This window comes from Ixodes scapularis, unplaced genomic scaffold (genome assembly GCF_016920785.2).
Source record: "Ixodes scapularis isolate PalLabHiFi unplaced genomic scaffold, ASM1692078v2 PGA_scaffold6__148_contigs__length_123643588, whole genome shotgun sequence".
Classification (NCBI taxonomy): domain Eukaryota; kingdom Metazoa; phylum Arthropoda; class Arachnida; order Ixodida; family Ixodidae; genus Ixodes; species Ixodes scapularis.
The window spans coordinates 7,689,461-7,716,815 of NW_024609881.1; the positions used below are offsets into that span (position 1 = coordinate 7,689,461).

At 43.3% G+C, this 27,355-nt stretch overlaps 1 protein-coding gene across 1 annotated transcript in view; it reads right to left on the minus strand.

Moving 5' to 3' along the window:
• Positions 1 to 2,189: 2,189 nt before the first annotated feature.
• LOC120836400 (zinc finger protein 431-like) overlaps positions 2,190 to 27,355 on the minus strand; it is a 76,789-nt gene continuing 51,623 nt past the window's right edge. Inside the window, exons 4-6 of the mRNA XM_042294533.1 lie at positions 2,645 to 3,060; positions 2,317 to 2,569; positions 2,190 to 2,233 (exon numbers count right to left, since the gene is read on the minus strand). Coding sequence (XP_042150467.1) covers positions 2,190 to 2,233; positions 2,317 to 2,569; positions 2,645 to 3,060 — 713 coding nt within the window. The remainder of the gene's footprint in view (positions 2,234 to 2,316; positions 2,570 to 2,644; positions 3,061 to 27,355) is intronic.

Below are 27,355 nucleotides of genomic sequence, written 5' to 3' on the forward strand. Positions count from 1 at the left end.
GAAAGGCCCACTTGGTACAGGCATTACGCAAATGCCCTTACGATTTGTTAACGTTGTGTGTTAGCAGGTGCCCGATGAGGCAGGACCGTTCAAACAATGACCTGGGACGCTGCTGGAATTTGTTAGGCTTATTGCGCATAAGGGCTTCAGTGTGGCGAGCTTAGATATTAAGCCGAGCAAAGCCTTTGGGACATCCAAGAGGCATCATACCAACACCTCCTTGATCATACTCCGCTCGAGGAGGAGGAAAAAAAGTTGGGAGAGGAGAATGAGAGAGGAGGGAAGAAGGAAGGAGAGGAGGATTAGAGAAAGAGAGGAGTGAGTGGGGAGCGAGCTGGGAGAAAGCCTCTGAAAATTTGTTGCAAAAAAAAAGGGGACTTGGGGTCGGGGAGGTCCCATGGTGACTCATTGTGGGCACTTTGTCGTGGGTACTCTGTAGTGGCGTTCTAGCAGGTTTAGAAACTCTGTTTCTGGATGTTCAACTAAGCGCTGGTTGCTTACTGTTATATATTATTAATGGGGTTAATTTTTTAATAACCTCAACTAGCTCTACCTGCTCCGAAGGGGGATGGGCTGCACCGAGAAGAAAGCAAGGACGCCAGCTGGCAAAATAAGGACTACTGCAACGGTGCAGGCATGCCTGGACTGGCTGTGGTGGAAGTCGATGACGGCCCCATCTGCTGCAATGATTCCTTCCTCTGAGTTCTCAATATTATCGCTAAGCACTACCCGCTGCCTTAGAGCATTTGGGGGATGCGATTTAAGATTTAACTAACAAAAACATTTTGTGTTGATTTCTAAAGTGATCGAACTTTGAACTTTATTTTACTCTCAGGAGCACAGGAGCAATAGGCATGTGCTCTTCACATAGGGCCTATTTCTCAGGTTTTCAAAAACATACTAGGTTAATGGTTTTGATTTCGTATAGCTGCTTTCTTAGCATTTTGAATTTGGGTTGTTTTGTTATTTCATTTCACAACGTGAATTATAGTTTTTTGGGGGATTGGGTCTGTAGCGGACAAGAAAACTGTGGTGGTAGAGAAAGAAGAAGCGACACGCGGGCAAGGCGGCTCGAGACAGAACACACCGACGGGACAGGTCTGCGATGTATATTGGATGTAGATATTTCCTTTTGTAAATAGTCTCCGCTGTAAATAAATTGAAGAGACCTTTGGTTACTTCAATTTATTTACAGCGGAGACTATTTACAATACGAAATATCTACATCCAATATACATCGCAGACCTGTCCCGTTACTTCATTTTATTTACAGCGGAGACTATTTACAATAGGAAATATCTACATCCAATATACATCGCAGACCTGTCCCGTCGGTGTGTTCTGTCTCGAGCCGCCTTGCCCGCGTGTCGCTTCTTCTTTCTCTACCACCACAGTTTTCTTGTCCACTACAGGTCAAAGAAGCTGTTCATGTTCCACTTACAAATCGCCACGTTGCGCCGAGTCAAGGATGTTAAAAATATTAACCCCATTATCTGTAACAATAAGCTACAAGACTTTAGTCGAACATCCAGAAATAGAGTTTCTAAATCTGCTAGAACGCCCTAAGCACGGGAAAAGAAGATATTGCATTTTAATTCGTATGCTTCCTCATGACAAATCACCAGGGGACCTCCCTGACTCTAAGTCCCCCCCCTTTCCTTTCTCAACAAATTTCCGGGGGCATTTCCTGTTTCTTCCTCCAACTTTATCTAATCCTCCTCTCCATCCTTCTTTCCTCCTCTCATGCTCCTCTACTTCCTCCTTTAATCCTCCTCTCCAAGCAGAGTATGACGCCTCTTGGATCTGTACCCTTCAATTAAAATGGCATCAAGTTCTGCATGAGTTCAATGATTACATATGGGACAGGCTCAACTTATGTGTCAACTGCAAGGCATTATTACGCACATGTGCATCTGGTTCCGGCAGATACACTTCTATTCTGAGCACAGCTTTTGGCACATTGTTTGTAATTGTATGGTTTTTAAACACTGTTCAATAATGGCAGAAAAGACCAGTATTATGAGAAAGGGCTTGGGGCACTGCTTGCATTTAATGGCTTTGGAGATCTGTGTCCAGTTTGTCCTTGTCCCCGCTCTCCAGGGTTAAAATGTCTATATTCAACCAGCTCGCCTCCACCCTTGCTCTAACTTGAGCACCCTTGCTTAAGCTTTTCACCTGTGTGCGTTCGATTATGGCTTCTCAGATAGGAATTTTGAGCAAAGGTTTTGAGGCACTGCTTGCATTTAAATGGCTTTTCACCAGTGTGCAAATGATTATGGATTCGTAGATCGGAATTTCGAGCAAAGGCTCGGGGGCACTCCTTGCACTTAAATGGCTTTTCACCAGTGTGCAATTGATTATGGCTTCGTAGATCGGAATTTCGAGCAAAGGCTTGGGGGCACTGCTTACACTTAAATGGCTTCTCACCAGTGTGCGTTCGATTATGATATATCAGATGGGTATTTTGTGCAAAGGCTTGGGGGCACTGCTTACACTTAAATGGCTTTTCACCAGTGTGCATTTGATTATGCTTTCTCAGATAGGAATTTCGAGCAAAGGCTTTAGGGCACTGCTTGCATTTAAATGGCTTTACATCAATGTGTGTTTGATTATGCTTTCTCAGATAGCATTTTTGAGCGAAGACTTGAGGGCACTGCTTGCACTTAAATGGCTTTTCACCAGTGTGTGTTTGATTATGGCTTTGCAGATGAGAATTTACAGCAAAGGCTTTGGGGCAATGCATGCACTTATATGGCTTTTCACCAGTATGTGTTCTGTTATGACGGGTCAGACGGGAATTATAAGCAAATACTTGGGGGCAAAGCTTGCACTTAACAGGCTTTTCACTATTGTGCTTTTGAGTGTTGCCAAGCACTTGGGCCTTAGAGTCAAACTTGTGAGGATGGTGGCACTTGGATTGTTCATCACCATGGGCAGCCAGGTGGCTCACAATTCCAAGCTGATCTCTTGTGACATAGGTGCAGGAACAGCATCCAAACCAGATGTCCTCGGTGACTTTCAGTGGGCAGCTGGTCTCCTCCAACAATGTGGCTTCAACACCTAGAAGAAAAGACCATATGTATTCACACACAAAAAAAGCCCAACTAAGATAGCCAATTAGTTTGGAAAAGAGTAGTCCTTAATGCAGTTTTGCCGCAGGTGTAGTTATATATTTTGCTGCACTTTGAAATTCAATTCAGAGAACCACTCAAATGCAACTGACATCATTAAGGAAAAACCCTAACCTTAAAAAACGAAAAAAAAAAAATTCAAACATTTTTTATTATTTTGATTTATAAATTATACTTTACATATCTTTTCACTTCAGAATGTTTTCTGTTTTCTAAAAATTGCTGTTTTTCTCACAATAAAATGTGTTTACCACAGTGCATTTGGATTTAGAATCTAGATCGAAACTCTTTTGGGGGGCTGGATACCTAACATTAAGAAAGTAGAACAAAAACATTATCGCTGGAGATTGTAAGATATGTTGTTTTGTAATTGGCAATGGCTGATTATGGCAGGTCAGATAGAAAGTCTTCCATGAAGTTTGTACGATCGGGGATCTTAAACAAAAGATTGACGACCTTGAAAACAGGAGCAGAAGAAACAACTTTATCATTCACGGAATAAAAGGTGATGTCAGTGAAACGGCAGACCACCTTAATGAAAAAGTTTGCACAAATATATTTTCTACCAAGCTTCAGGTTGACGTTTCTGCTGTTGAGAAGATCCATAGACTAGGACGCAATCAAGGAACTAAACCAAGACCCATGATAATGAGCTTCAGAGATTACTACAAGAAAATGAGCATTCTCAGTATTGCTAAAAGTTCCATTAATGAAGACTACTCCTACGAGTTACCTCAAATACGGAAAAAACTATGGGACAGCTTGCAGGCTGAGAGAGATAGGGGTGATAAAGTAACCCTTTCAAACAACAAGTTAAAGATAAATAATGTAACATATCAGTGGGACAACTTGCAAAGCCGCGTACGTCTCAATCGGCCTTCGACCCCCACAGCAGTGCAACCTGCATTGGATTGACTTCAGCCTATAAGGCTTCTGAACATAAATGCTCACAGTTTTGTTAACGAAGTCCACGCTCTGGCAGCTACTTTATATGCACACGACCCGGACTTTGTAGCAATAGCTGAAACATGGCTGATTGATAAAATAAATCACTCTGAAATTGTACCTCCTGGCTTTGCGACCATTGGGAAGGACAGGCCGAATCGGAGTGGTGGTGTCACCCTAATCGTGAAAGAGTATTTGAAATTTGAGCTCCTGGATGACGCTCCAGGCGTGGAGTCACTCTGGATTAGGGTCACATCGTACTCACCAGCACTTATTATAGGTGTCATATACTGCCCCTTAACAATAGTGACGCCGTCCTTGCAGCTTTAAGTGACTACGTGTCCACCCTCAAGAAAAAAATAGTCACCTAATAATTGCTGGAGACTTCAATTTGCCTCTGATTAACTGGTCTTGCCTCCTATCTCAAGACACCAATTGTTCTAGTTTTGATATACTTGTTGATATGGCTTTTAGTTGCAACCTACAAGTTGTTACAGAGTTTACAGTGTACAGGAAACTGCATCATCCCTGCTTGACCTAATTTTTGTTTCCAAGCTTTTTTGCATCCTGCAAATATGAGGTTATCTTTGAGTACATCTGGCCTAACAAGAGAGCTGCACCTGTGCCTGCTCGGGTGCAGCATTATGTTTACGACTTTCCGAGTGTGATGAATCTGTCCTTGACGCTCTTGAACTGGCCTTTGACTCTTTTGAAAATATGTGCTTTACGAATAACTATATGAATTGTGGCTCTTCGTCATGGACACTATTCATCACTTTCTGCATACATTTGTGCCGACTCGTAGGGTTGTGTCCGGAAAACGTAACCCGTGGATTAACCGTGATTTTTTGCACTTGACTAGACAAATTAAGCGAATAAAAATGAAGTCGACACCTGTTGAACTTGAATGACAGACAGAAATTCATGATATCAAATGAAAAAGATAAATTTTTTAGCGTTACATTGCACAACTTCCTCAACATCACCAGCAAAATTTTGGAGATACCTATCACCAAAAAAACACTGTCAGCTCTCTTTTCATATCTGATTGTACTGCCAATGATCCCGGCGTAATCGCGGAATGATTTAATGATTATTTCTCGAAGGGTTTTACCATTGACAATGGTGATTTGCCCTGTATGACAGCTCTGACCCCCTGCCAGATACTAACTTTTCTTACAAAGGCATTTTATCTTCTAAACCTTGATACTAAGAAGGGTCCTGGGGTCGACAGCATTCCCAATGCTGTTTTTGTCCGCTATGGCTGAGTGGTGTGCAAAGTTTTTACATAAACTTTTTGAAGAATCATTGTCCTCAGAAGGGTTGCCCCATGACTGGAAGTCGGCCAAGGTAATTCCCATTCAAAAAGATGGACCTTGCCAACTAGCTAGCAATTACAGGCCATTTTCCATTTTATGTTCGTGTTCGAAGCTAATGGAACACATTATTTTTAAACACATCATAAGCCACTTGGAGCTCAATCGTTTTTATGTCCCAACCAACATGGCTTTCGTAAAGGTCTGTTCGGGAACGCGACAGAACAGCACACGACAAAACAGCACGCGACAAAACAACACGGTCAAAACAGCACGCGTCAAAACAGCACGGCGACAGAACAGCACGCATTAAAATAGCACGCGATAAAACAGCACAGCGTCAAAACGGCACAGCGACGAAAGAGCACGCCCCAAAACAGCGCAGCGACAAAGCAGCAGGTATGTAGCAACTTGGAGCGCGCTCTTCACCTCTCTCTGCGCGAATAATTTTGAACCTCCTTGACCTTTTCATTTTTTGGCGCTAGGTTATAAAAGAGGGAGGCATACTTAAAGAGATTGGGTAGTTAGAAGTGATATCTTCGCATCGATGTTGGCCGCGTTGTCTGGTCTTTGTTTGTAGGACCAGCGAAAGCGGAAAAGTTATTGGGGAAAAAGAAATCCATAAGTTCAAGTTATGAACCGTCTGGTTTGCGGCGGTCCGGTGAGGTTCCGTAGTACTCGCCGTTTCGTAATTACCACCTAAGCGTAAAACACCTCCCCCCCCCAAAAAAAAAAAAAAAAAAAAGCGGGAGAAGCGCTGACTACAGATGCATTGTTAGAACCGGTAAGATAAGGTGACTTTAATGTTGAGCGTATTCAAGGTGTACCATGGGCACCGATTCTGAGTGGTTCATTCGCTGTGAATAAAATATCCAGGAAACACGCGGCTGCAGCTTGCAGAAGAGAAGTCGCTTTAAATTAAATTTACAGATTATTTCTGACGAAGACCTCGATCGACGGGAAACCGGTGACGCAGAAACATGCCACAGCCTCAATACTGCTGCATACAGCATGGGCTGAGCACACTGTTGCTGCACACGCTTTCTGTTTTTTTTTTTAACAACTAACGACAACACTAACCCGTCCAATTAATTCGTTTTTTTTCTTGTTTTTGTTTTGTTTTTGTAGACGACAGTGCCAGCAAACTTGCGCAATAAAATTATCAGAACTGCTCGAGAAATAGTCAGAATACGCACAAGTAAAGGCTTCGGTACTGTCCAGGGAGCCTTCATGTGCCAATCGAGTATACTCCCCACACCAAACTTGCTCCCAAGGAAACGGATTTGACAAATTGGCCGTCAACGAGTTGGCTTTCGACGAATTGGCCTTGACCCTCCATTCTTTTACAGTGCCTACTTTGGGATATACATTTTCTTTTTAAACTACATACGCTATATTTAGGGTTGAGCATTTTCGGCTTAAACCGAATAAAAAACCGGTAAAAGTATGCCGAATTATTTTTGATCAGATTCGGTCCTAAGTGAAAAAGGTCAGTATTTTCGAGGAAGTTCGGAGAGGCAGGGAGGCATTACTGACCGTATGCCACTTCCTTTCGCGGTTTTCAGCTCGTCTCTGAGATCGGTTAAACGTTCAACGAAAGCTCCGGGGCCCAAAGGTCTTCAGAACGAAATCTGGGTCTTTCACCTGATATGAATTTGTGTGCCGAATTCTTTGTTCAAAGAAGAGAGTTTCATCGTGAACTGAACAATGAAAATCAAGGACGTCTATAAATGCCCCAGATTTTTAACACCCCTAGCTTCCGTCTACTAGAGGAGGGCATGCATACAATTGCTTTATTGTCATTTCTGTGGTCGGCGCGAATTTACCACCCCTCGCAGTCGCGAAAGTGGGGAAAAACGCACTAAGTGCAATGCTTGCAAATTTCTGGATTTTGAAATTTGGCTCTCCAACCAAAGTGGTAGTGAAGCTCATGTTCGTCCAGTGTACGTACAAATAAGAGCACACAACGATAATATCAGATCACGATAGGGTCCCAATGCACCTTGCAGAACAGGTCACGTCGGCTGCCACAGACCGCAATAACTAAGAAAATCAATACCTGGTCTATTCACTATACATTTTAAAGAAACGCTTTAAAATACTGCATCTTCGGCAGTATACTGGTTTTCGTCAACAAACCGAAAAGAACCGAGAAGTTTATGAGTCTACAAATATACACAGCAATAAACCGAAAATTTGTTTCCAATAAAAACCGAAAAAGGTACGCCGAATTTAGAAATAATAAAAACTGAAAATGCCAAACCCTAGCTATATTGTCAATGTCCTGTTTTGAGACCGTGCTGTTTTGTCGCAGTGCTGTTTTGATGCCGTTCTCTTCTGTCTCTGTGCCCTTTTGACGTTGTGCTGTTTTGTCGCTGAGCTGTTTTGACGCTGTGCTGTTTTGACGCCGTCTTGTTTTGGCACGTGCTCTTCTGTCGCTGTGCTGTCTTGACGCTGTGCTATTTTGTCGCATGCTATTTTGACGCGGGCTGTTTTGTCGTCGTGCTGTTTTGATGCTGTGCTGTTTTGACGCGTGCTGCTTTGACCGTGCTGTTTTGTCGCGTGCTGTTTTGTCGTGTGCTGTTCTGTCATGGTGCCGGTCTGTCCACCACGACCCAGCTTATTGAAACGATTCATGGATTTAGTACCTCTCTTAACCGTACCGGGCAAATTGATGTAATGTTTCTTGATCTATCTAAAGCTTTTGGCAGGGTGTCACACATTAAGTTGCTTGTAAAATTACAGTCCATCTTGAGAAATGATTATATATTTAACTGGCTACAAGGCTACCAAGAATCACGATCCCAGTTTGTTGAAATTGGCAGTTCTCAATCTTCAGATGCTTCGGTAATATCAGGCATTCCGCAAGGTTCCGTCCTTGGACCTCTCTTATTCCTGATTTTCATTAAAGGGAAGCTACGGAGCTTCTTGAAAAAAATGAGTTAGAAGTGAATTCTAGTGTATTTTTACCTTATGAACCCGAATACCCAAACCATTTGCTGCGTAAGAATTGTTAAACGCGAGAAAACACGAAAGACAGTCTCTGTCCGTGACGTCATCGATGGATCTTTTGGCTGCCCAAGGCTAGAAAGGCGGGGCTTCAGCCCTATTTTGAAATTGCTCTTTTAGCTCTCTGGCGCGTCGAAATGAAATATAATTGTGATATCTGTTATTCTAACAGCCAAATGAACACAATTCAAGTGTTTTTTCTCAAATGCAGAACCACCCCATCTTCCCTTTAATGACATTACTCGTAACATTCCTGTGAAATTATGCTTGTTTGCCGATGACACCATATTGTACACTGAAGTCCGCAGTGATGGAAGTGCTGCGCCAATTGCGCCAAATTGCGCCAAGGACGCAATCCTGCTACATGTACCGCCAAATTGTCATTTTGCCGAAGAATTGCGCCACGCCTGCGCCGAGATAAGATGTAGCAATAAAAAATAAAAATGGAAGTCTTATCAGAACGCGTGGCGGTACGGCGGTATTTTCCGCGCCGCAACTGTTACGCAAACCGAAACTGCGAGGGCGCATTATCATCATCATCATTGAAAGTAACAACGTTAGCAAGATCTGAGGCCAAAGCCGCAGAGGCTAAGCGAAGAACCATCCCACTAAACAGCCTATTTTAAAAAAAAATAAAAAAAAATGTTGGCCCGCCCTGTTTCCATGAGCTAGCTACCAGCGAAGTCAAAGCTAGCGCGAGCCCAATGCTCTGTGCATTCCTGACTCGCGCGTGGGCTCGTGCAGTGTGGGCACCGTTACGGGCTTCATGCGCGCGCTTGTAGCTTCGGCTGCGCTCGCACCGAAGCTGAAACGAAGTATAGGCAGTATTCATTGAACGCCATATTTGTGAGTGCTGTTTAGAGCGCATGCTCAAAACGAGCTCACATCAATAGGCTGCCAAGACCGGCACTTTCGATGGTGCGGAATGCACGTTGCAAAAGAACTGTGGAAGCTCGCCATCAGCACGCGCTCAGAATGCGCGCACACAGATATGGCCGCCAGTGAATACTCCCTATAGTTGAGTTGCACCAAACTCTGGATGTAGTGCTGGTAAAGCCTCACCGTCCTTTTCGGAGCACAAAGCACTGCGCGACTCGCGCGACTGCGGTGTCTGCTCCGCAGGCGTCGCTTCTCTGCAGCGCGTCGGTGCATGCGAAGGAGCGCACTCAACGTGTTAACTCGCCGTGACCCGATCGTGACTTCGCCAGCAACATCGAAAATGAATCGGAATTTTTGAAGCGAATATCAGATACCGCAATATTTGAAGCTGCTGCCCGGAAGACGACTCTAATCTGAACTAAACATTCCACAAGAGTGAGGATCGTTAGATGCTGCTGCAGATACCTTAAAGGGAAACTCCGCTTCATTCTCGGTTATTACCAAACACTGCGACTCTCTTTAGTATCATCTAGAGAGACCGAATATCAAATATTATAACGTAATACCGCCTAAAAGATCATTAAACCGGCCGACAAAAACTGAGACGCGCGAAGTCACCAAAATCCGCTAATTTAGCGGGCGACGTGCGGCGCAGCCAACGTTGTATTTCCGTTGTGGCTGACGTCTGTTGCATAAGCAGTTTTTTTCTTAGTATTTTCTTTTCCAAGGAGAGCTTACCGGGCGGCACTACGGTCGCGCTCCACGTTTGAGCAAGCAAAGAGGCGAGCCTACTACAATAGAGAGCAGTGAGCGAGTTAGAAAAAAAAAAAAAAAAAAAAGAATGAGAACAAGAGAAACAAAAAGAGAAAGAGAGAGTTGTACGGGATGAGTTTCGCTGACACACCTGCCAACCGGTGCCAACCGACTAGCCGCCTGGGTTGCCGCCTATATAGCCTGCTTCGTCGCTGCTTGCGTTGCCTGTTCGCCACCGCGGCTAGGCCCGCCCTCCCTCCTCCCTCCTCGCCCTTCCCCTCGCATCCGCGTCTTTCTTGGGTTACCGCTAGTAGATCCCGTGACCCCTTGTATTCCACGTGGGTGCGTATGCAACTGACGTTGAGGGTACAATGTTGCCCGGCTGTGCCGAAGTTTCAGTTTCGGTTTGCGATTATGGTAAATAACAAGATCGCACGAAAAATGTTTCGCTTTTAATGAGACAAACGGTCTAGGGTTGTTTTGAAGTACTTTTCACGTTTATATCATCCACTATGTCAAAAGTTTCGAAATCAAGCGGAGTTGCCCTTTAAAAGAAGTGCAGGCTGATAAAACTAAATATCCTGTACCATCAGAACTCAGTGTGACATATTTAATTGTATTTTTTTTCTGACGAGCAGATAAACTTCATTTTTAAAAAAAATGTTTTTTGTGTGTTTACTTTGTTGGATTTTATATACTGTAAACGACTTAATTTTCGCGAGGACCTAATTTTCGCGAATTTCGCGAATTGCCCTCAATTCACGAAAAATAGGTCCCACGAACAATTCCGGTAAAATGTAAACACATTGGAATCAATATTGAGATCCCACGGCCTTCGCGAAAATTGGGACCCGCGAATTATTCAAAGACTTCAGCTCTGACCTGAATCGTGAAATATTGAGCCCGCGAAAAATAAGTAGTTTTCAGTATTCTGTCTTAAAAAGGCGACAGGCGCTGTGTTCTAATAATAGAGATGGGCTTTATATAGAAATGCAGCATTATTTCATTTTCAAGTAATATGCCAACATATGCCGGACCCTGCTCCAAAAGGGCAACTACCTGCTCCAAAACAACATTTTGCCTGCTACAAAACCTGCTCCAAAAGGTCAAATGCCACTTCCATCACTGAGTCCGTGATGTAAATGACAAAGTTCAACTTAATACTTGCCTTCGCGAAATTCAGGCAGGCAATTCAGGCATACCTGGCAAATGGCATTAAACCCCATAAAAAGTGTCTATATGCACCATTACTTGCAAATGCAAACTTCTAACTTAACAATATGCATTGGAGAGTCATATCCTTTCAGAAGACTTGTCCTACTCATGTTAACTACATAGTGCAAAAGGCACTGTCGAAACTATGGTACTTCCGTCGAAATTTCCAACAAGCTAGCATGGATATTAAACTGACTGCTTATAAGACATTTATTCGTTCTACTCTGGAATATGCTGCGGTCGTATGGGATCCCTACACTGCACAGAATATTTCCTTGCTTGAAAATGTGCCAAAAAGAGTCCCTACACTGCACAGAATATTTCCTTACTTGAAAATGTACAAAAAAGAGCACACCGTTTTATTTTTAACAAATATGGTCGTCTTGACTCAGTCTAGCCCTTTATGAGCAGGCAGGCTTGCCTTCATTGCAGCATAGACGTAAGGTGGACAGATTGAAGTTTAAGTTCAGTCTAAGTTCCGGTCATGTCAACCTAAATAAATCTTCGTACATAACAGCGCTTGGGGTCCCAAGATATCCTTCCAGAAATTGAAATAGCAGAGCCTTCGCCGAGTTTAGCTGCCGAATAGATGCTTTAAAGTACTCATTTTTTCCGCGAACAGTCAATGAGTGGAACAAGTTACCCAAGAAAATTGTTCATTCTTGCAGCTTGCCAAAAGTTGTTAATCGGTTAAACAACTACCTGTAATTTTTTTCCTTCGCTCAGCAAGTATTACTTTTGTGAGATGTGACTGTGATATGTAGGGCGTATTCTTCTGTTTCTTTCTTGTGTACCTTTTTGTTCTATTACATGAATTGGCGTGGTTGACCTTTGTATTTATGCTTCGAGGTGTATTTACATGAATGAGAGCCCATTGTTCATTTTTAGGCACTGTCGGCTGTTGTTTTCTGTATATTTGAAGTGTTTTTTTCACTCCTACCGTGTCTCCTAATATTTATAAATAAATAAATAAATATTAAAAAATCAGTAAAAGAACTTCATGTGATGCAGTCATGTCTCGCTAACATAGATTCCCCACTAAATAGGCAGAATTTTGGGGGACCAATCCCTCCCTGTGTAACTCTGCCTTGTGGATCTTAAAAGCTGGGGTGCAGGCTAAGGACAGCTACGTCTGGGAACAAACTGGGTAAATACATGCAAGTTGGTCTCATTATTACAGACACCCCAAGATGGTCCACGAATTCAGCAGCTGGTTTCACTTCCTTCAAAAGGCATGACCTTGGCACCGAAGATTGTCTCAATTTATTGGGGCTCTCCAGTCAAATGTGTAACCTTTCCTTCTTTCCTTATGTTATCATGTTCTTCAGGTTTGTCATCTATGGCCACTTTCTAGCTTGTCTGGCATCTTTCGTCTATGCACAATTGCGGGCAGCCACATTTGGTTGGAAATCACTCCGGTAAACGTGGGCACACCTTGGCAGGGCGATAAATCCAGAGGGAGTACTTAGCTGGCTCAGCCACGACCTAAGTCTGAAGAATAAACACATACAAGGCTAAATTTCAAGATATAGATCAAATGTGCACTATGTGTAGAAAGGGAATAAAAAATAGACCATGTGATTCTAACGTGTAAGGAGTTTAGTGCTGCCCTTCCCAAAGGGGTGACAGACATACCAGGGCCCCTGAGTTTCACTGGAAAAGATGGCAGTTTCGATTACATTAAAGTAGATGCAATGCAGGGGCGGTTAGAGTGCTGGTGGAAACTATCTTGGAAAAAATGATTGAAGAACAACTACCACAAAATACAGAGAGAACGCTCATCACAGTTACCCTGAAAAAAGGAATAATCTGGAAATGGGTGCTTGTTCAGTCAAATCAGGCGCTTACCGTACACTTTGCAGTATTCCCAAGTTTGGAACATGTTAATAGAGGGCGCTTGAACGAAATAGGTGCTTCACCGGTATTTTACGGTAAGTAGCACAGCTGAGGGCTGAAGAAATGTGACTCTGCCCCAAGGTCTCTGTATCTGTCACCTCAGCTATTGACCGGTAAGTCACGATCCTTCATACCCGTCATTGCCACACAGAGAGCAAACTTTTTTTAATTGTCAAAACAGTTATTTTCTTCATCCAAAGTTTTCTGCATAGCAAGCTTTTTTCCCAATCTCAACAACCACATATCTCTTTCAGCTTCCTTCACTGCCCTCTTAACTAACTTTGTCATCTGCATTCTATTCTAGCATTAGCCCAGTACCTGGTAGAGAGCTCGCTTCCTCTCTTTTACCTCCACATCCCTCGTGCATCAGCGACGAGATGTTTTGGTGGCGCCACCTCGCGAGCGCCCTCCTGTGATGCAGCTGGTAGGATGCGAGCAGACGACACGCTATGTCAAAGCACGGAGTGACTCTGTTAGCTCGAATTTATGCCAATTAAAAACGGTTTATTTATGAACGAAATGTGTATAACGTCTTTCTAAGTGATCTTTCTAAAGACTAACAGTGCCTCAAAGTCGCTTATAATATTAAAAAACTTAAAAATCTTCAAAAACAAGTCAGGAGCTTTACATTACAGCTTGCGCAGCATGTGTCAGGGCTATTCACAGCCTCTCCGATTCTTGCTTTTTCCAGATCTGTGAAAGCTACTGTAGAAAAAGGCTTTGCATTCACCAGAGTAAATAAAGTGCTGTCTTCTTTGCTGTGCACAAGCGCACAGTTGTGTTGCAAAGCGCGCCGCACACTTGTTTTAGCTACGTTGAGGTCGCCGATACTGACGCTTCTATCCAAGCATAACTCAACAACTGCTGACGAGCAAACGCTCGTCAGCAACAGACAGTTAGCTCTGTCCGCATCGAATACGTGGCAAAAAAGTTTGTCACATCGCGACTTCTGCTCGAGAGGAAAGCAGAAATTTTCATAATTCTTAAATTGTTTGAAATGGCCCAGGAAATTCAGGGGATTGATTAATTTGTTCTATCCAATTTTGACTAAGAATTGTTTACAAATTTAAAATCGCTCGCCGAGAAGTGCATCACATATTATGCACATCTGGGTAAGCATCAGTCACCGCCTCTTCCTGCCAGTTATTTCGATGAAGTGTGCGTTCACTGGTTAAGAATATTCAAAAAGGAATCAACTTGGATCTAATAAGAGACCAGCGCTCACAGATCACACTGGAACCAACAGGATGCACGGAGTCACTTTTGTTGGAGTGTTTACTACACATGCGAGTCGAATTTCGCTTTGCTATTTTCAATTTCGTGAGACATTCCTTTCTCAGTTTTATTTAGTCCAGTTTGTAACAAAAAAACCAGCCTATTCGCTCAGGTAGACATAGTGGGGTAAAGCACTGGATATTCTATGATAATCATCAGGCTTCTTGTACTGAGGCAGCAAACAGCACACCACCGATCGAGCGCTTCGACACCTCAGCGCCAAGTGTTTGTTAGCAAGACTACGCGTGCCACGGTTTCAATCTTTGGTAAAATGTCCCGCTACAAATATCACTATACAGAATAAACACAACGCATGAAACAGGCTTTCCCGTGCGTTACCAAAACAGCGCATGAAGCGAGCCAACGAGCCGAAGCTTCCAACATTTACGCGGTCTGCCCCAGTCGGTCCTACCCGTGAAGTCACAAACAATGATGATGATAGCTAGAGAAGCGCCACCTGTAGTTCACGCACACCGCCAATAGGAGCCCAATATTTAGCTTGCCCAAAGTAAATTCACGGCTGCCATGAACCTCTCCTTAAATTCGATTTCACTTGTTACCTCCCTCTCCTCGAAGAAAAATCCAATCACCCTGCACATTATCCTCTCGGCTCTTAGGTCCCCTGGTGGAAGATCTCCAAATCAGTGCAGACCCCTAGGAGTCTGTGGACAAGAAGTGCTGGTCTAGAGTATGACTGCCTGTAGTCTAGACACCGTCACTGTCCTTTTTATAAAAGAGGTACCACCAAACAAAAAGAACTCACCATGACTTGAGGACTGAATTGGTTCCATTCGAATCGCTGGCGAAGTTTTGGTTCGTAAGGAGTTTCGTAAGATCAAGAGGGACGCCTGGGACCACTTGACATGCTAGGAACCTAGTGCAATAAGCAATGGCAGTAATTAAGAACAAAGTGAGTACACCCTCCAAGCACATAAAAACGACGGAAGCAAGCGACCAAGGCGGTGACGACATTTTCTAGAAATCCAGAAACCGAGCAACGCGACGAGTAACAGTGAGATGTCCCTGTCCCTCACCAGCGACTTCTCGTTGTCGCCGGTCTCGTCTCTCGCTGAAGCGCTTACATGCGGTTCAACCTTTAGAGTTTGAAGCTATCTCAAACCAACCTGTTCCTTTCTGCATTAGCAGTACGGTAAAAGTACTAACAGTTAAAGGGACACTGACACCCGCCAAAAAATATTTTTTATTTTTTGCTAGGCGCTTTATTATGGTGTCGGAGGACTACCCAATTAATATTTTGCAACAGAGTAGCGTATTTTTTTAATAAAGCCAAAAGACGCAACTGCTTGAAACCAAAACCGAAACCCGACGGCGGCCGGAGAAGTAGAGAGAAGAAAGTGAGTGGCGGAAGTCACGTGGCTACACCCGACCATGCGTTTTTTTTTTTTTCCTCTTCGTAGCAGACTACACGACATGCGGCGTGCGATGCGGCGTGGGGGAACCTGCTCGCCATGCGATTCTTTCGCAGTTATGCTTGTTCCGCTTGTTGTTCTGTTCTCCAAGATGAGTTGTTATGTACATTGAGGAGTTGGAGATGAGTAGTGAGTGCCCGTGGTGAATTTCCATGATCGGCTCCGAAAAGAATACACCCAAGATGTTGCGTGAAGAGCTGGCTCACATGTCCTGCATCCGAAAAAAAAAAGGGGCATTGCGCTACAGAGTTTCCGAAAGATCAACGGGATCGGGACCAATGGCTGGCTGCAATTCCTGTAGAACATATACGGGCACCTCGGAAAGCGGACGCTGCCTGATTTATATGCTCCTTGCAGTTTGTGGAAAGTGATTACATTGAGTTTGCAGGTGTCAAAACGGAAATCCCATACCATTTAATTCAGCGAAGTATCGTCCACAACATTTGTGTGTTCTTTTTTTGTTTGGTTCTTCAGTGATGATTGTAAAAAAAAAGAAAAAGATACGTAAACATCGAAAAATGTTTGAAAAAAAATAAAAAATAAAGTTTCACGGAGGATCAAACCCTGTCCTACCTCGTGTGAACCGGACGTCTTTCCCACTGAGCTACTGGGGCATCTCTTTTGTGGTGGATCTCTTTACTTAGTAATAATTCAGCCAGTAAAGTGTAAGTTGGAAAGTTTGCTGTCGATTTTTCTCTAGCGAAAGCACTCCCGGGTCGAAGATGGGAAGCACCACGCCTTGGGGACATTCGCACCTAGTAAAGAAATCGTACGCGTGCATATTCAACTCGAAGTAGACACGTCGTGCTTGACGTTTGCACGAGCGATGTCTTCAGCCACGAGAAGGGAGCGACGGCTCGGCGACGTCTTCGTGCAAATCGGCTTGGTGGCCGGGCGTGTCGTACAGGATGAATACCAATTCTTTTGATCAGTCTCAAATTTCTCTTTTAACGGTAGACAGAATTCGCCGGTACCACGAACGACAGTTCTGAAATAGAGGTCCCACGCCCGTCGTCCACTGCCATCGCCGTCCCCGTGAGTCCCACGATACGCGAAACGACGAACGCACAGAATACTTCCGGTTGTCTGTGGAACTTTTTTTTTCAATCAACGTATTTACAGCTTTTTAGAAACCACAAAAAATCGGTCTCATATTTTTTTTTTTTTTTAATATTGAGTGTGTGCCTTCAGTGACCCACGACTTTGATTAAATTTGGTGGTCGCGTCGATACCTTAGAAAACGGCCCGTGACCGTGAAAAAGAGAGTGAGCGAGACTCGAACCGGCCAGTTCTTGATCGGCGGTTTTCGGGTGGAAAGAAACCGAATTTCGAGCCGCAAATTCTGTTCTGGGCAGTTGAGCTCTCATATGTCACATACAACTAAAAACCTCGGCGAGCATAAATACCCTGTCAGTGTCCCTTTAAAGGAGTGAGGCCTTGCACGATACAAAATTTGATATAACTCTATGGCTGGAACCGATTAGCTGTCCCTATATTAATGCTAAATTTGTTTCTTAAATTCGTTAAACCGCGGAACCCTCGGATCCACTATTTAGGAAAGCTGCCATGTTCATCTTTCCACAAAAAGTTTCGAGTGTTGCACCAGGAAATACTATTTTTTATTATTTAATATAATTGAATTAAGCTTTTACATCTTATATGCTTGATCTGCTTTATACAAGTCTCGTGTTAGTTTCGATATAGCTTGCTCCTTATGTTTTGGATGCTCTAAACATGGAGAAAAAACATGTTCTTGCAGACATGTGGGGCATGGCAACAGACTTAAAAGAGCCTAGTAATATAAACAAATCTGCTCTTTTTAAACCGCCGAGTACAATGAACAACAAAAATACTGTGTGCTAGACCTACCCTGGTTTAAAATATGTGAGAACCGGAAAAACACCATTTTCGAAGGGCTCACATGTTTCCTAATTTTGTTATAAATATAAAAAATGTATATTCCAATCAAACCTAGATAGATACAATTCATTTAATCTAAAGCACATGCATGCCAAATTTGGTGGTATAGGACCAGTCTTGAATAGTAACGCATTACTGTAATTTCGTTACTTTTTTGGTAACTTGTAACATTAACAAGTTACTTTTTTAAAATGTAACTTGTAACTGTAGTTCTATAACTTTTTTCTGAGGTAACGATGAAAGTAACTTCACTTTTGTCGTTACTTTCCAGTGTTTTATAACACTGAATGAGTACAATTTAGATTTTCCTTGCACTTTTCAAATCGTCTATTCCGACATTTCGAGTGTCAAGTTGGCCTTGCACAAACTTGTGAATACGTTCTTTCTCACGAGTCACGACCCAAGTATAGCCACGTGTACATTTCATGAAAAAAATATCTAGTTATCAATATGCACACGCTTGTACTTTGTAACTGCACACTTAAGGCTCGCTCACACAGACCCGTTTTCTTACGCTAAGTTACGAAAAATCACCAGGAAATGTGTGCTTCGTATTAAGTGTGGCAACCAATTCAAGGAGGTAGCCTGGCACGCAACATTCGAAACACAAAGGTTTCGGTAACTTAGACGTAACGTAAGAAAACTGTGCAGTGTGAAAAATTGAACTGAGCTGAACTCCTTAGGTTACGTTACGACGAGCCTTGTGCCCTTGGTTGCCACAGTAACTCACCGTCCTAGCTCGTTGTCGCCGAAACATTCGTGTTTAGAATCTCGCGTGCCAGGCTATCTCCTTGAATTGCTAACAATGCTTAATACGAAGCAGATTTCCCTGTGACTTCGTAACGCAGCGCAAGAAAATGGGTCTGCGTGAACAAGCCTTTACATCTTAGTGTCTTGAAGCACTATCGACGTTGTGGTTTTTCTTTTTTCAGTGAAAACGCTTTTTAATCGGGTGAATCAACCGTGAAACAACAATACACGCAGAGGGCGCTGCGCATGTTTCGTATTTTGATTAGCGCCACTACTCTGGTGTGGAAATTTTTAAACACTAACTTCGAAAAGCAACTTCTGCTAAGTTACAATATGAAGTAAAAAGCGTATTTCTTAATTTTATTAAACAAAACGTGGTGAACGGGATTTTCTAGTTTTTCCTAATTTTTTTTGTGTGTTGTAGAAAAGTAACTGAAAAGTAACATCGTTACTTTTTAAAAGTAACTGTAACGAGTTACTCTTTGGTTGCGGTAACTTTAACGGTAACTTCACTACTTTTTTCTGAAAGTAACTAATTGTAACAAATTAATTTTTTAAAGTAACTTACCCGAAGACTGTAAGGACAACACCAAAAACAAAAAATTCTTACACACCTTTTGTGAAGATGCCCCAAAATTACATAGAAAAAAATGTGTCTGAATGACACCGTAGATGCGTAGCTGCGCTTTTCCATGGTCAGAAAAATAACTTTTGTAATAATTTCCTATGAGAAATTGAGGCTACAGAAGACTGCAAGGCAGCAGAGATGATGTGGTGGCAACTACAACCATTTGAAGGGGCGCGCACACAAAAATGGCTCAAATTTATGCACTTCTGGGTGGTCAGTGTTTCAAAATGTTTATTTCACACATTTGGCAATTATAACTGGTCCTTATCTAGAACCATCCCTCCCTCCCTCCCTTCCTTCAACTTCCTTCCTTCCTTCCTTCCTTCAAATTCCTTCCTTCCTTCCTTCAACTTCCTTCCTTCCTCCCTCCCTTCCTTCAACTTCCTTCCTTCCTTCCTTCCTTCAACTTCCTTCCTTCCTTCAACTTCCTTCCTTCCTTCAACTTCCTTCCTTCCTTCAACTTCCTTCCTTCCTTCAACTTCCTTCCTTCCTTCAACTTCCTTCCTTCCTTCAACTTCCTTCCTTCCTTCCTCCCTCCCTTCCTTCCTTTCTTCAACTTCCTTCCTTCCTTCAACTTCCTTCCTCCTTCAACTTCCTTCCTTCCTTCAACTTTCTTCCTTCCTTCAACTTCCTTCCTTCCTTCAACTTCCTTCCTTCCTTCAACTTCCTTCCTTCAACTTCCTTCCTTCCTTTAACTTCCTTCCTTCCTAATTCCTTCAACTTCCTTCCTTCCTTCCTTCAACTTCCTTCCTTCCTTCCTCCCTTCCTTCCTTCAACTTCCTTCCTTCCTAATTATTTCAACTTCCTTCCTTCCTTCAACTTCCTTCCTTCAACTTCCTTCCTTCCTTTAACTTCCTTCCTTCCTTCCTCCCTCCCTTCCTTCCTTTCTTCAACTTCCTTCCTTCCTTCAACTTCCTTCCTTCAACTTCCTTCCTTCCTTCAACTTCCTTCCTTCCTTCAACTTCCTTCCTTCCTAATTAATTCCTTCAACTTCCTTCCTTCCTTCAACTTCCTTCCTTCCTTCAACTTCCTTCCTTCCTAATTCCTTCAACTTCCTTCCTTCAACTTCCTTCCTTCCTTCCTCCCTTCCTTCCTTCCTTCAACTTCCTTCCTTCCTAATTATTTCAACTTCCTTCCTTCCTTCAACTTCCTTCCTTCCTTTAACTTCCTTCCTTCCTTCCTTCCTCCCTCCCTTCCTTCCTTTCTTCAACTTCCTTCCTTCCTTCAACTTCCTTCCTTCAACTTCCTTCCTTCCTTTAACTTCCTTCCTTCCTTCCTTCCTCCCTTCCTTCCTTTCTTCAACTTCCTTCCTTCCTTCAACTTCCTTCCTTCCTTCAACTTCCTTCCTTCCTTCCTTCCTTCCTTCCTTCAACTTCCTTCCTTCCTAATTATTTCAACTTCCTTCCTTCCTTCAACTTCCTTCCTTCAACTTCCTTCCTTCCTTTAACTTCCTTCCTTCCTCCCTCCCTTCCTTCCTTTCTTCAACTTCCTTCCTTCCTTCAACTTCCTTCCTTCAACTTCCTTCCTTCCTACAACTTCCTTCCTTCCTTCAACTTCCTTCCTTCCTAATTAATTCCTTCAACTTCCTTCCTTCCTTCAACTTCCTTCCTTCCTTCAACTTCCTTCCTTCAACTTCCTTCCTTCCTTCAACTTCCTTCCTTCCTAATTCCTTCAACTTCCTTCCTTCCTTCCTTCAACTTCCTTCCTTCCTTCCTCCCTTCCTTCCTTCCTTCAACTTCCTTCCTTCCTAATTATTTCAACTTCCTTCCTTCCTTCAACTTCCTTCCTTCCTTTAACTTCCTTCCTTCCTTCCTTCCTCCCTCCCTTCCTTCCTTTCTTCAACTTCCTTCCTTCCTTCAACTTCCTTCCTTCCTTCCTTCAACTTCCTTCCTTTCTTCAACTTCCTTCCTTCCTTCAACTTCCTTCCTTCAACTTCCTTCCTTCCTTCAACTTCCTTCCTTCCTTTAACTTCCTTCCTTCCTTCCTTCCTCCCTCCCTTCCTTTCTTCAACTTCCTTCCTTCCTTCAACTTCCTTCCTTCAACTTCCTTCCTTCCTTCAACTTCCTTCCTTCCTTCAACTTCCTTCCTTCCTAATTAATTCCTTCAACTTCCTTCCTTCAACTTCCTTCCTTCCTTCAACTTCCTTCCTTCAACTTCCTTCCTTCCTTCAACTTCCTTCCTTCCTAATTCCTTCAACTTCCTTCCTTCCTTCCTTCAACTTCCTTCCTTCCTTCCTTCCTTCCTTCAACTTCCTTCCTTCCTAATTATTTCAACTTCCTTCCTTCCTTCAACTTCCTTCCTTCCTTTAACTTCCTTCCTTCCTTCCTTCCTCCCTCCCTTCCTTTCTTCAACTTCCTTCCTTCCTTCAACTTCCTTCCTTCCTTCAACTTCCTTCCTTCCTTCAACTTCCTTCCTTCCTAATTATTTCAACTTCCTTCCTTCCTTCCTTTAACTTCCTTCCTTCCTTCCTTCCTCCCTCCCTTCCTTCCTTTCTTCAACTTCCTTCCTTCCTTCAACTTCCTTCCTTCCTTCAACTTCCTTCCTTCCTTCAACTTCCTTCCTTCCTTCAACTTCCTTCCTTCAACTTCCTTCCTTCCTTTAACTTCCTTCCTTCCTTCAACTTCCTTCCTTCCTTCAACTTCCTTCCTTCCTTCAACTTCCTTCCTTCCTTCAACTTCCTTCCTTCCTTCAACTTCCTTCCTTCCTTCAACTTCCTTCCTTCCTAATTCCTTCAACTTCCTTCCTTCCTTCAACTTCCTTCCTTCCTTCCTTCAACTTCCTTCCTTCCTAATTATTTCAACTTCCTTCCTTCCTTCAACTTCCTTCCTTCCTTTAACTTCCTTCCTTCCTTCCTTCCTCCCTCCCTTCCTTCCTTTCTTCAACTTCCTTCCTTCCTTCAACTTCCTTCCTTCCTTCCTTCAACTTCCTTCCTTCCTTCAACTTCCTTCCTTCCTTCAACTTCCTTCCTTCCTAATTATTTCAACTTCCTTCCTTCCTTCAACTTCCTTCCTTCCTTTAGCTTCCTTCCTTCCTTCCTTCCTCCCTTCCTTCCTTTCTTCAACTTCCTTCCTTCCTTCAACTTCCTTCCTTCCTTCAACTTCCTTCCTTCCTTCCTTCAACTTCCTTCCTTCCTAATTATTTCAACTTCCTTCCTTCCTTCAACTTCCTTCCTTCCTTTAACTTCCTTCCTTCCTTCCTTCCTCCCTCCCTTCCTTCCTTTCTTCAACTTCCTTCCTTCAACTTCCTTCCTTCCTTCAACTTCCTTCCTTCCTTCAACTTCCTTCCTTCCTTCAACTTCCTTCCTTCCTAATTAATTCCTTCAACTTCCTTCCTTCCATCAACTTCCTTCCTTCCTTCAACTTCCTTCCTTCCTTCAACTTCCTTCCTTCCTTCAACTTCCTTCCTTCCTTCAACTTCCTTCCTTCCTAATTCCTTCAACTTCCTTCCTTCCTTCCTTCAACTTCCTTCCTTCCTAATTATTTCAACTTCCTTCCTTCCTTCAACTTCCTTCCTTCCTTTAACTTCCTTCCTTCCTTTAACTTCCTTCCTTCCTTCCTTCCTCCCTCCCTTCCTTCCTTTCTTCAACTTCCTTCCTTCAACTTCCTTCCTTCCTAATTATTTCAACTTCCTTCCTTCCTTCAACTTCCTTCCTTCCTTTAACTTCCTTCCTTCCTTCCTTCCTTCCTTTCTTCAACTTCCTTCCTTCCTTCAACTTCCTTCCTTCCTAATTATTTCAACTTCCTTCCTTCCTTCAACTTCCTTCCTTCCTTTAACTTCCTTCCTTCCTTCCTTCCTCCCTCCCTTCCTTCCTTTCATCAACTTCCTTCCTTCCTTCAACTTCCTTCCTTCCTTCCTTCAACTTCCTTCCTTCCTTTAACTTCCTTCCTTCCTTCAACTTCCTTCCTTCCTTCCTTCAACTTCCTTCCTTCCTTCAACTTCCTTCCTTCCTTCCTTCCTTCAACTTCCTTCCTTCAACTTCCTTCCTTCCTAATTATTTCAACTTCCTTCCTTCCTTCAACTTCCTTCCTTCCTTTAACTTCCTTCCTTCCTCCCTCCCTTCCTTCCTTTCTTCAACTTCCTTCCTTCCTTCAACTTCCTTCCTTCCTTCCTTCAACTTCCTTCCTTCCTAATTATTTCAACTTCCTTCCTTCCTTCAACTTCCTTCCTTCCTTTAACTTCCTTCCTTCCTTCCTTCCTCCCTTCCTTCCTTTCTTCAACTTCCTTCCTTCCTTCAACTTCCTTCCTTCCTAATTATTTCAACTTCCTTCCTTCCTTCAACTTCCTTCCTTCCTTTAACTTCCTTCCTTCCTTCCTTCCTCCCTCCCTTCCTTCCTTTCTTCAACTTCCTTCCTTCCTTCAACTTCCTTCCTTCCTTCCTTCAACTTCCTTCCTTCCTTTAACTTCCTTCCTTCCTTTAACTTCCTTCCTTCCTTCCTTCAACTTCCTTCCTTCCTTCCTTCCTTCAACTTCCTTCCTTCCTAATTATTTCAACTTCCTTCCTTCCTTCAACTTCCTTCCTTCCTTTAACTTCCTTCCTTCCTTCCTTCCTCCCTCCCTTCCTTCCTTTCTTCAACTTCCTTCCTTCCTTCAACTTCCTTCCTTCCTTTCTTCAACTTCCTTCCTTCCTTCAACTTCCTTCCTTCCTTCAACTTTCTTCCTTCCTTCAACTTCCTTCCTTCCTAATTATTTCAACTTCCTTCCTTTCTTCAACTTCCTTCCTTCCTTCAACTTCCTTCCTTCCTTCCTTCAACTTCCTTCCTTCCTTCAACTTCCTTCCTTCCTTCCTTCAACTTCCTTCCTTCCTAATTATTTCAACTTCCTTCCTTCCTTCAACTTCCTTCCTTCAACTTCCTTCCTTCCTTTAACTTCCTTCCTTCCTTCCTTCCTTCCTCCCTCCCTTCCTTCCTTTCTTCAACTTCCTTCCTTCCTTCAACTTCCTTCCTTCCTTCAACTTCCTTCCTTCCTTCAACTTCCTTCCTTCCTAATTAATTCCTTCAACTTCCTTCCTTCCTTCAACTTCCTTCCTTCCTTCAACTTCCTTCCTTCAACTTCCTTCCTTCCTTCAACTTCCTTCCTTCCTAATTCCTTCAACTTCCTTCCTTCCTTCCTTCAACTTCCTTCCTTCCTTCCTTCAACTTCCTTCCTTCCTAATTATTTCAACTTCCTTCCTTCCTTCAACTTCCTTCCTTCCTTTAACTTCCTTCCTTCCTTCCTTCCTCCCTCCCTTCCTTTCTTCAACTTCCTTCCTTCCTTCAACTTCCTTCCTTCCTTCCTTCAACTTCCTTCCTTCCTTCCTTCCTTCCTCCCTCCCTTCCTTCCTTCCTTCAACTTCCTTCCTTCCTTCAACTTCCTTCCTTCCTTCAACTTCCTTCCTTCCTTCAACTTCCTTCCTTCCTTCAACTTCCTTCCTTCCTAATTATTTCAACTTCCTTCCTTCCTTCAACTTCCTTCCTTCCTTTAACTTCCTTCCTTCCTTCCTTCCTCCCTCCCTTCCTTTCTTCAACTTCCTTCCTTCCTTCAACTTCCTTCCTTCCTAATTATTTCAACTTCCTTCCTTCCTTCAACTTCCTTCCTTCCTTTAACTTCCTTCCTTCCTTCCTTCCTCCCTCCCTTCCTTCCTTTCTTCAACTTCCTTCCTTCCTTCAACTTCCTTCCTTCCTTCCTTCAACTTCCTTCCTTCCTTTAACTTCCTTCCTTCCTTTAACTTCCTTCCTTCCTTCCTTCCTCCCTCCCTTCCTTCCTTTCTTCAACTTCCTTCCTTCCTTCAACTTCCTTCCTTCCTTCCTTCAACTTCCTTCCTCCCTTCCTTCCTTCCTTCAACTTCCTTCCTTCCTAATTATTTCAACTTCCTTCCTTCCTTCAACTTCCTTCCTTCCTTTAACTTCCTTCCTTCCTTCCTTCCTCCCTCCCTTCCTTCCTTTCTTCAACTTCCTTCCTTCCTTCAACTTCCTTCCTTCAACTTCCTTCCTTCCTTCAACTTCCTTCCTTCCTTCAACTTCCTTCCTTCCTTCAACTTCCTTCCTTCCTAATTAATTCCTTCAACTTCCTTCCTTCCTTCAACTTCCTTCCTTCCTTCAACTTCCTTCCTTCAACTTCCTTCCTTCCTAATTCCTTCAACTTCCTTCCTTCCTTCCTTCAACTTCCTTCCTTCCTTCCTCCCTTCCTTCCTTCCTTCAACTTCCTTCCTTCCTAATTATTTCAACTTCCTTCAACTTCCTTCCTTCCTTTAACTTCCTTCCTTCCTTCCTTCCTCCCTCCCTTCCTTTCTTCAACTTCCTTCCTTCCTTCAACTTCCTTCCTTCCTTCAACTTCCTTCCTTCCTTCAACTTCCTTCCTTCAACTTCCTTCCTTCCTAATTAATTCCTTCAACTTCCTTCCTTCCTTCAACTTCCTTCCTTCCTTCAACTTCCTTCCTTCCTAATTCCTTCAACTTCCTTCCTTCCTTCCTTCAACTTCCTTCCTTCCTTCCTTCAACTTCCTTCCTTCCTAATTATTTCAACTTCCTTCCTTCAACTTCCTTCCTTCCTTTAACTTCCTTCCTTCCTTCCTTTAACTTCCTTCCTTCCTTCCTTCAACTTCCTTCCTTCCTTCAACTTCCTTCCTTCCTTCAACTTCCTTCCTTCCTTCCTTCCTTCAACTTCCTTCCTTCCTTCAACTTCCTTCCTTCAACTTCCTTCCTTCCTAATTAATTCCTTCAACTTCCTTCCTTCCTTCAACTTCCTTCCTCCCTTCCTTCCTTCAACTTCCTTCCTTCCTTCAACTTCCTTCCTTCCTTCCTTCAACTTCCTTCCTTCCTTCAAATTCCTTCCTTTTTTCAACACTCTTCCTTCCTTCAACTTCCTTCCTTCCTTCAACTTCCTTCCTTCCTTCAACTTCCTTCTTTCCTTCAACTTCCTTCCTTCCTTCCTCCCTCCCTTCCTTCCTTCAACTTCCTTCAACTTCCTTCCTTCCTTCAACTTCCTTCCTTCCTTCCTCCCTCCCTCCCTCCCTTCCTTCCTTCCTTCAACTTCCTTCCTTCCTTCCTTCAACTTCCTTCCTTCCTTCCTTCCCTACCTTCCCCTCCCCTCCCCACCCACCCACAGTGAGAGTCAATCATTTTCCTCTGGTTACCCCAACACCGAATCGCCGAACCCACTGGGAGACACACTTGAGTCATTCAGCCGGAACCCTGCGGGAGGGAGTCCCACGTTTGCTCTGTCCCGCCTGTCTCCAGCTGTGCTAATTAGTTTTACTTCAATCAGTTTTCCCAACATGACTTCCACCAATCTTCTAACCTCCTCTTTGTGAGCGTAATCCTTTTCTCCTCCACTCTTCATCCTTGCCAGCAAAACCCAGTGCCTCTGCCAAATCTAAAGAAAGGTTCTCATCACTTGATGGAAGAAACTTGAGCAAAGTAGTGTCATTCATTCAAGACCATACATGCTGGATGTGCTCTCCACGAAACCAGAAAGGACTTTTACAGTTTGACTCGGCCCATTCCAAGGTTATAAAACGAGGGATTGTTACAAGTTGCTTGAAAGCAGCACTAAAGAAATCTTGTGCACATTCAGCAAGTGATAGTTTTAATGCCCAAGTGCAAAGATTCAAGTCTTCTGGGTACCCGAGTTCCCTGTTGTATGAAGTCGCTGAGTGTTTGATTACTTCACGCGGTAAACGAGACAAAGAAAGGGACAGAAGACACCGACCAACAGTCCTACCGTACATTCATCGTATTTCGCATAACTTAAAGAAGGTGGCCTCCAAGCTCCATGTTGAAGTCGTGCTATCTGCACCGGATAAGTTGAAGAAGCTCTGTCCAAAGATCAACACGCAGATACTACATGCACAATGTGGAGTAAACCATCGACACAAATACGTGGACTGCAGCTGTGGTGTAATCTACGAGATACCGCTAACATGCGGAAATGTGTATGTGGGCCAGACAGGGAGATGTGTTAATGACCGTCTTCGAGAACATGCTCTTGCACTAAAGTCGTCACCAGCAGGACACCTCGCCGTGCATGTACGAGCCTGTCATTGCTCGCCTTTGCTGAACAACACCTAAGTGCTGAGGCGTTACGGCGAAAAAAGAGCTAGAGAAATTTTCGAGGCGCAAACCATCATCACGCGCGGGAACACCTGCATCAGCGCCCCTTCGGTGACCCTTTCACCAAAAGAACTACACTATCTTGAACTCCACCAGTAACGATCCATACGCTGCAAGAAGTA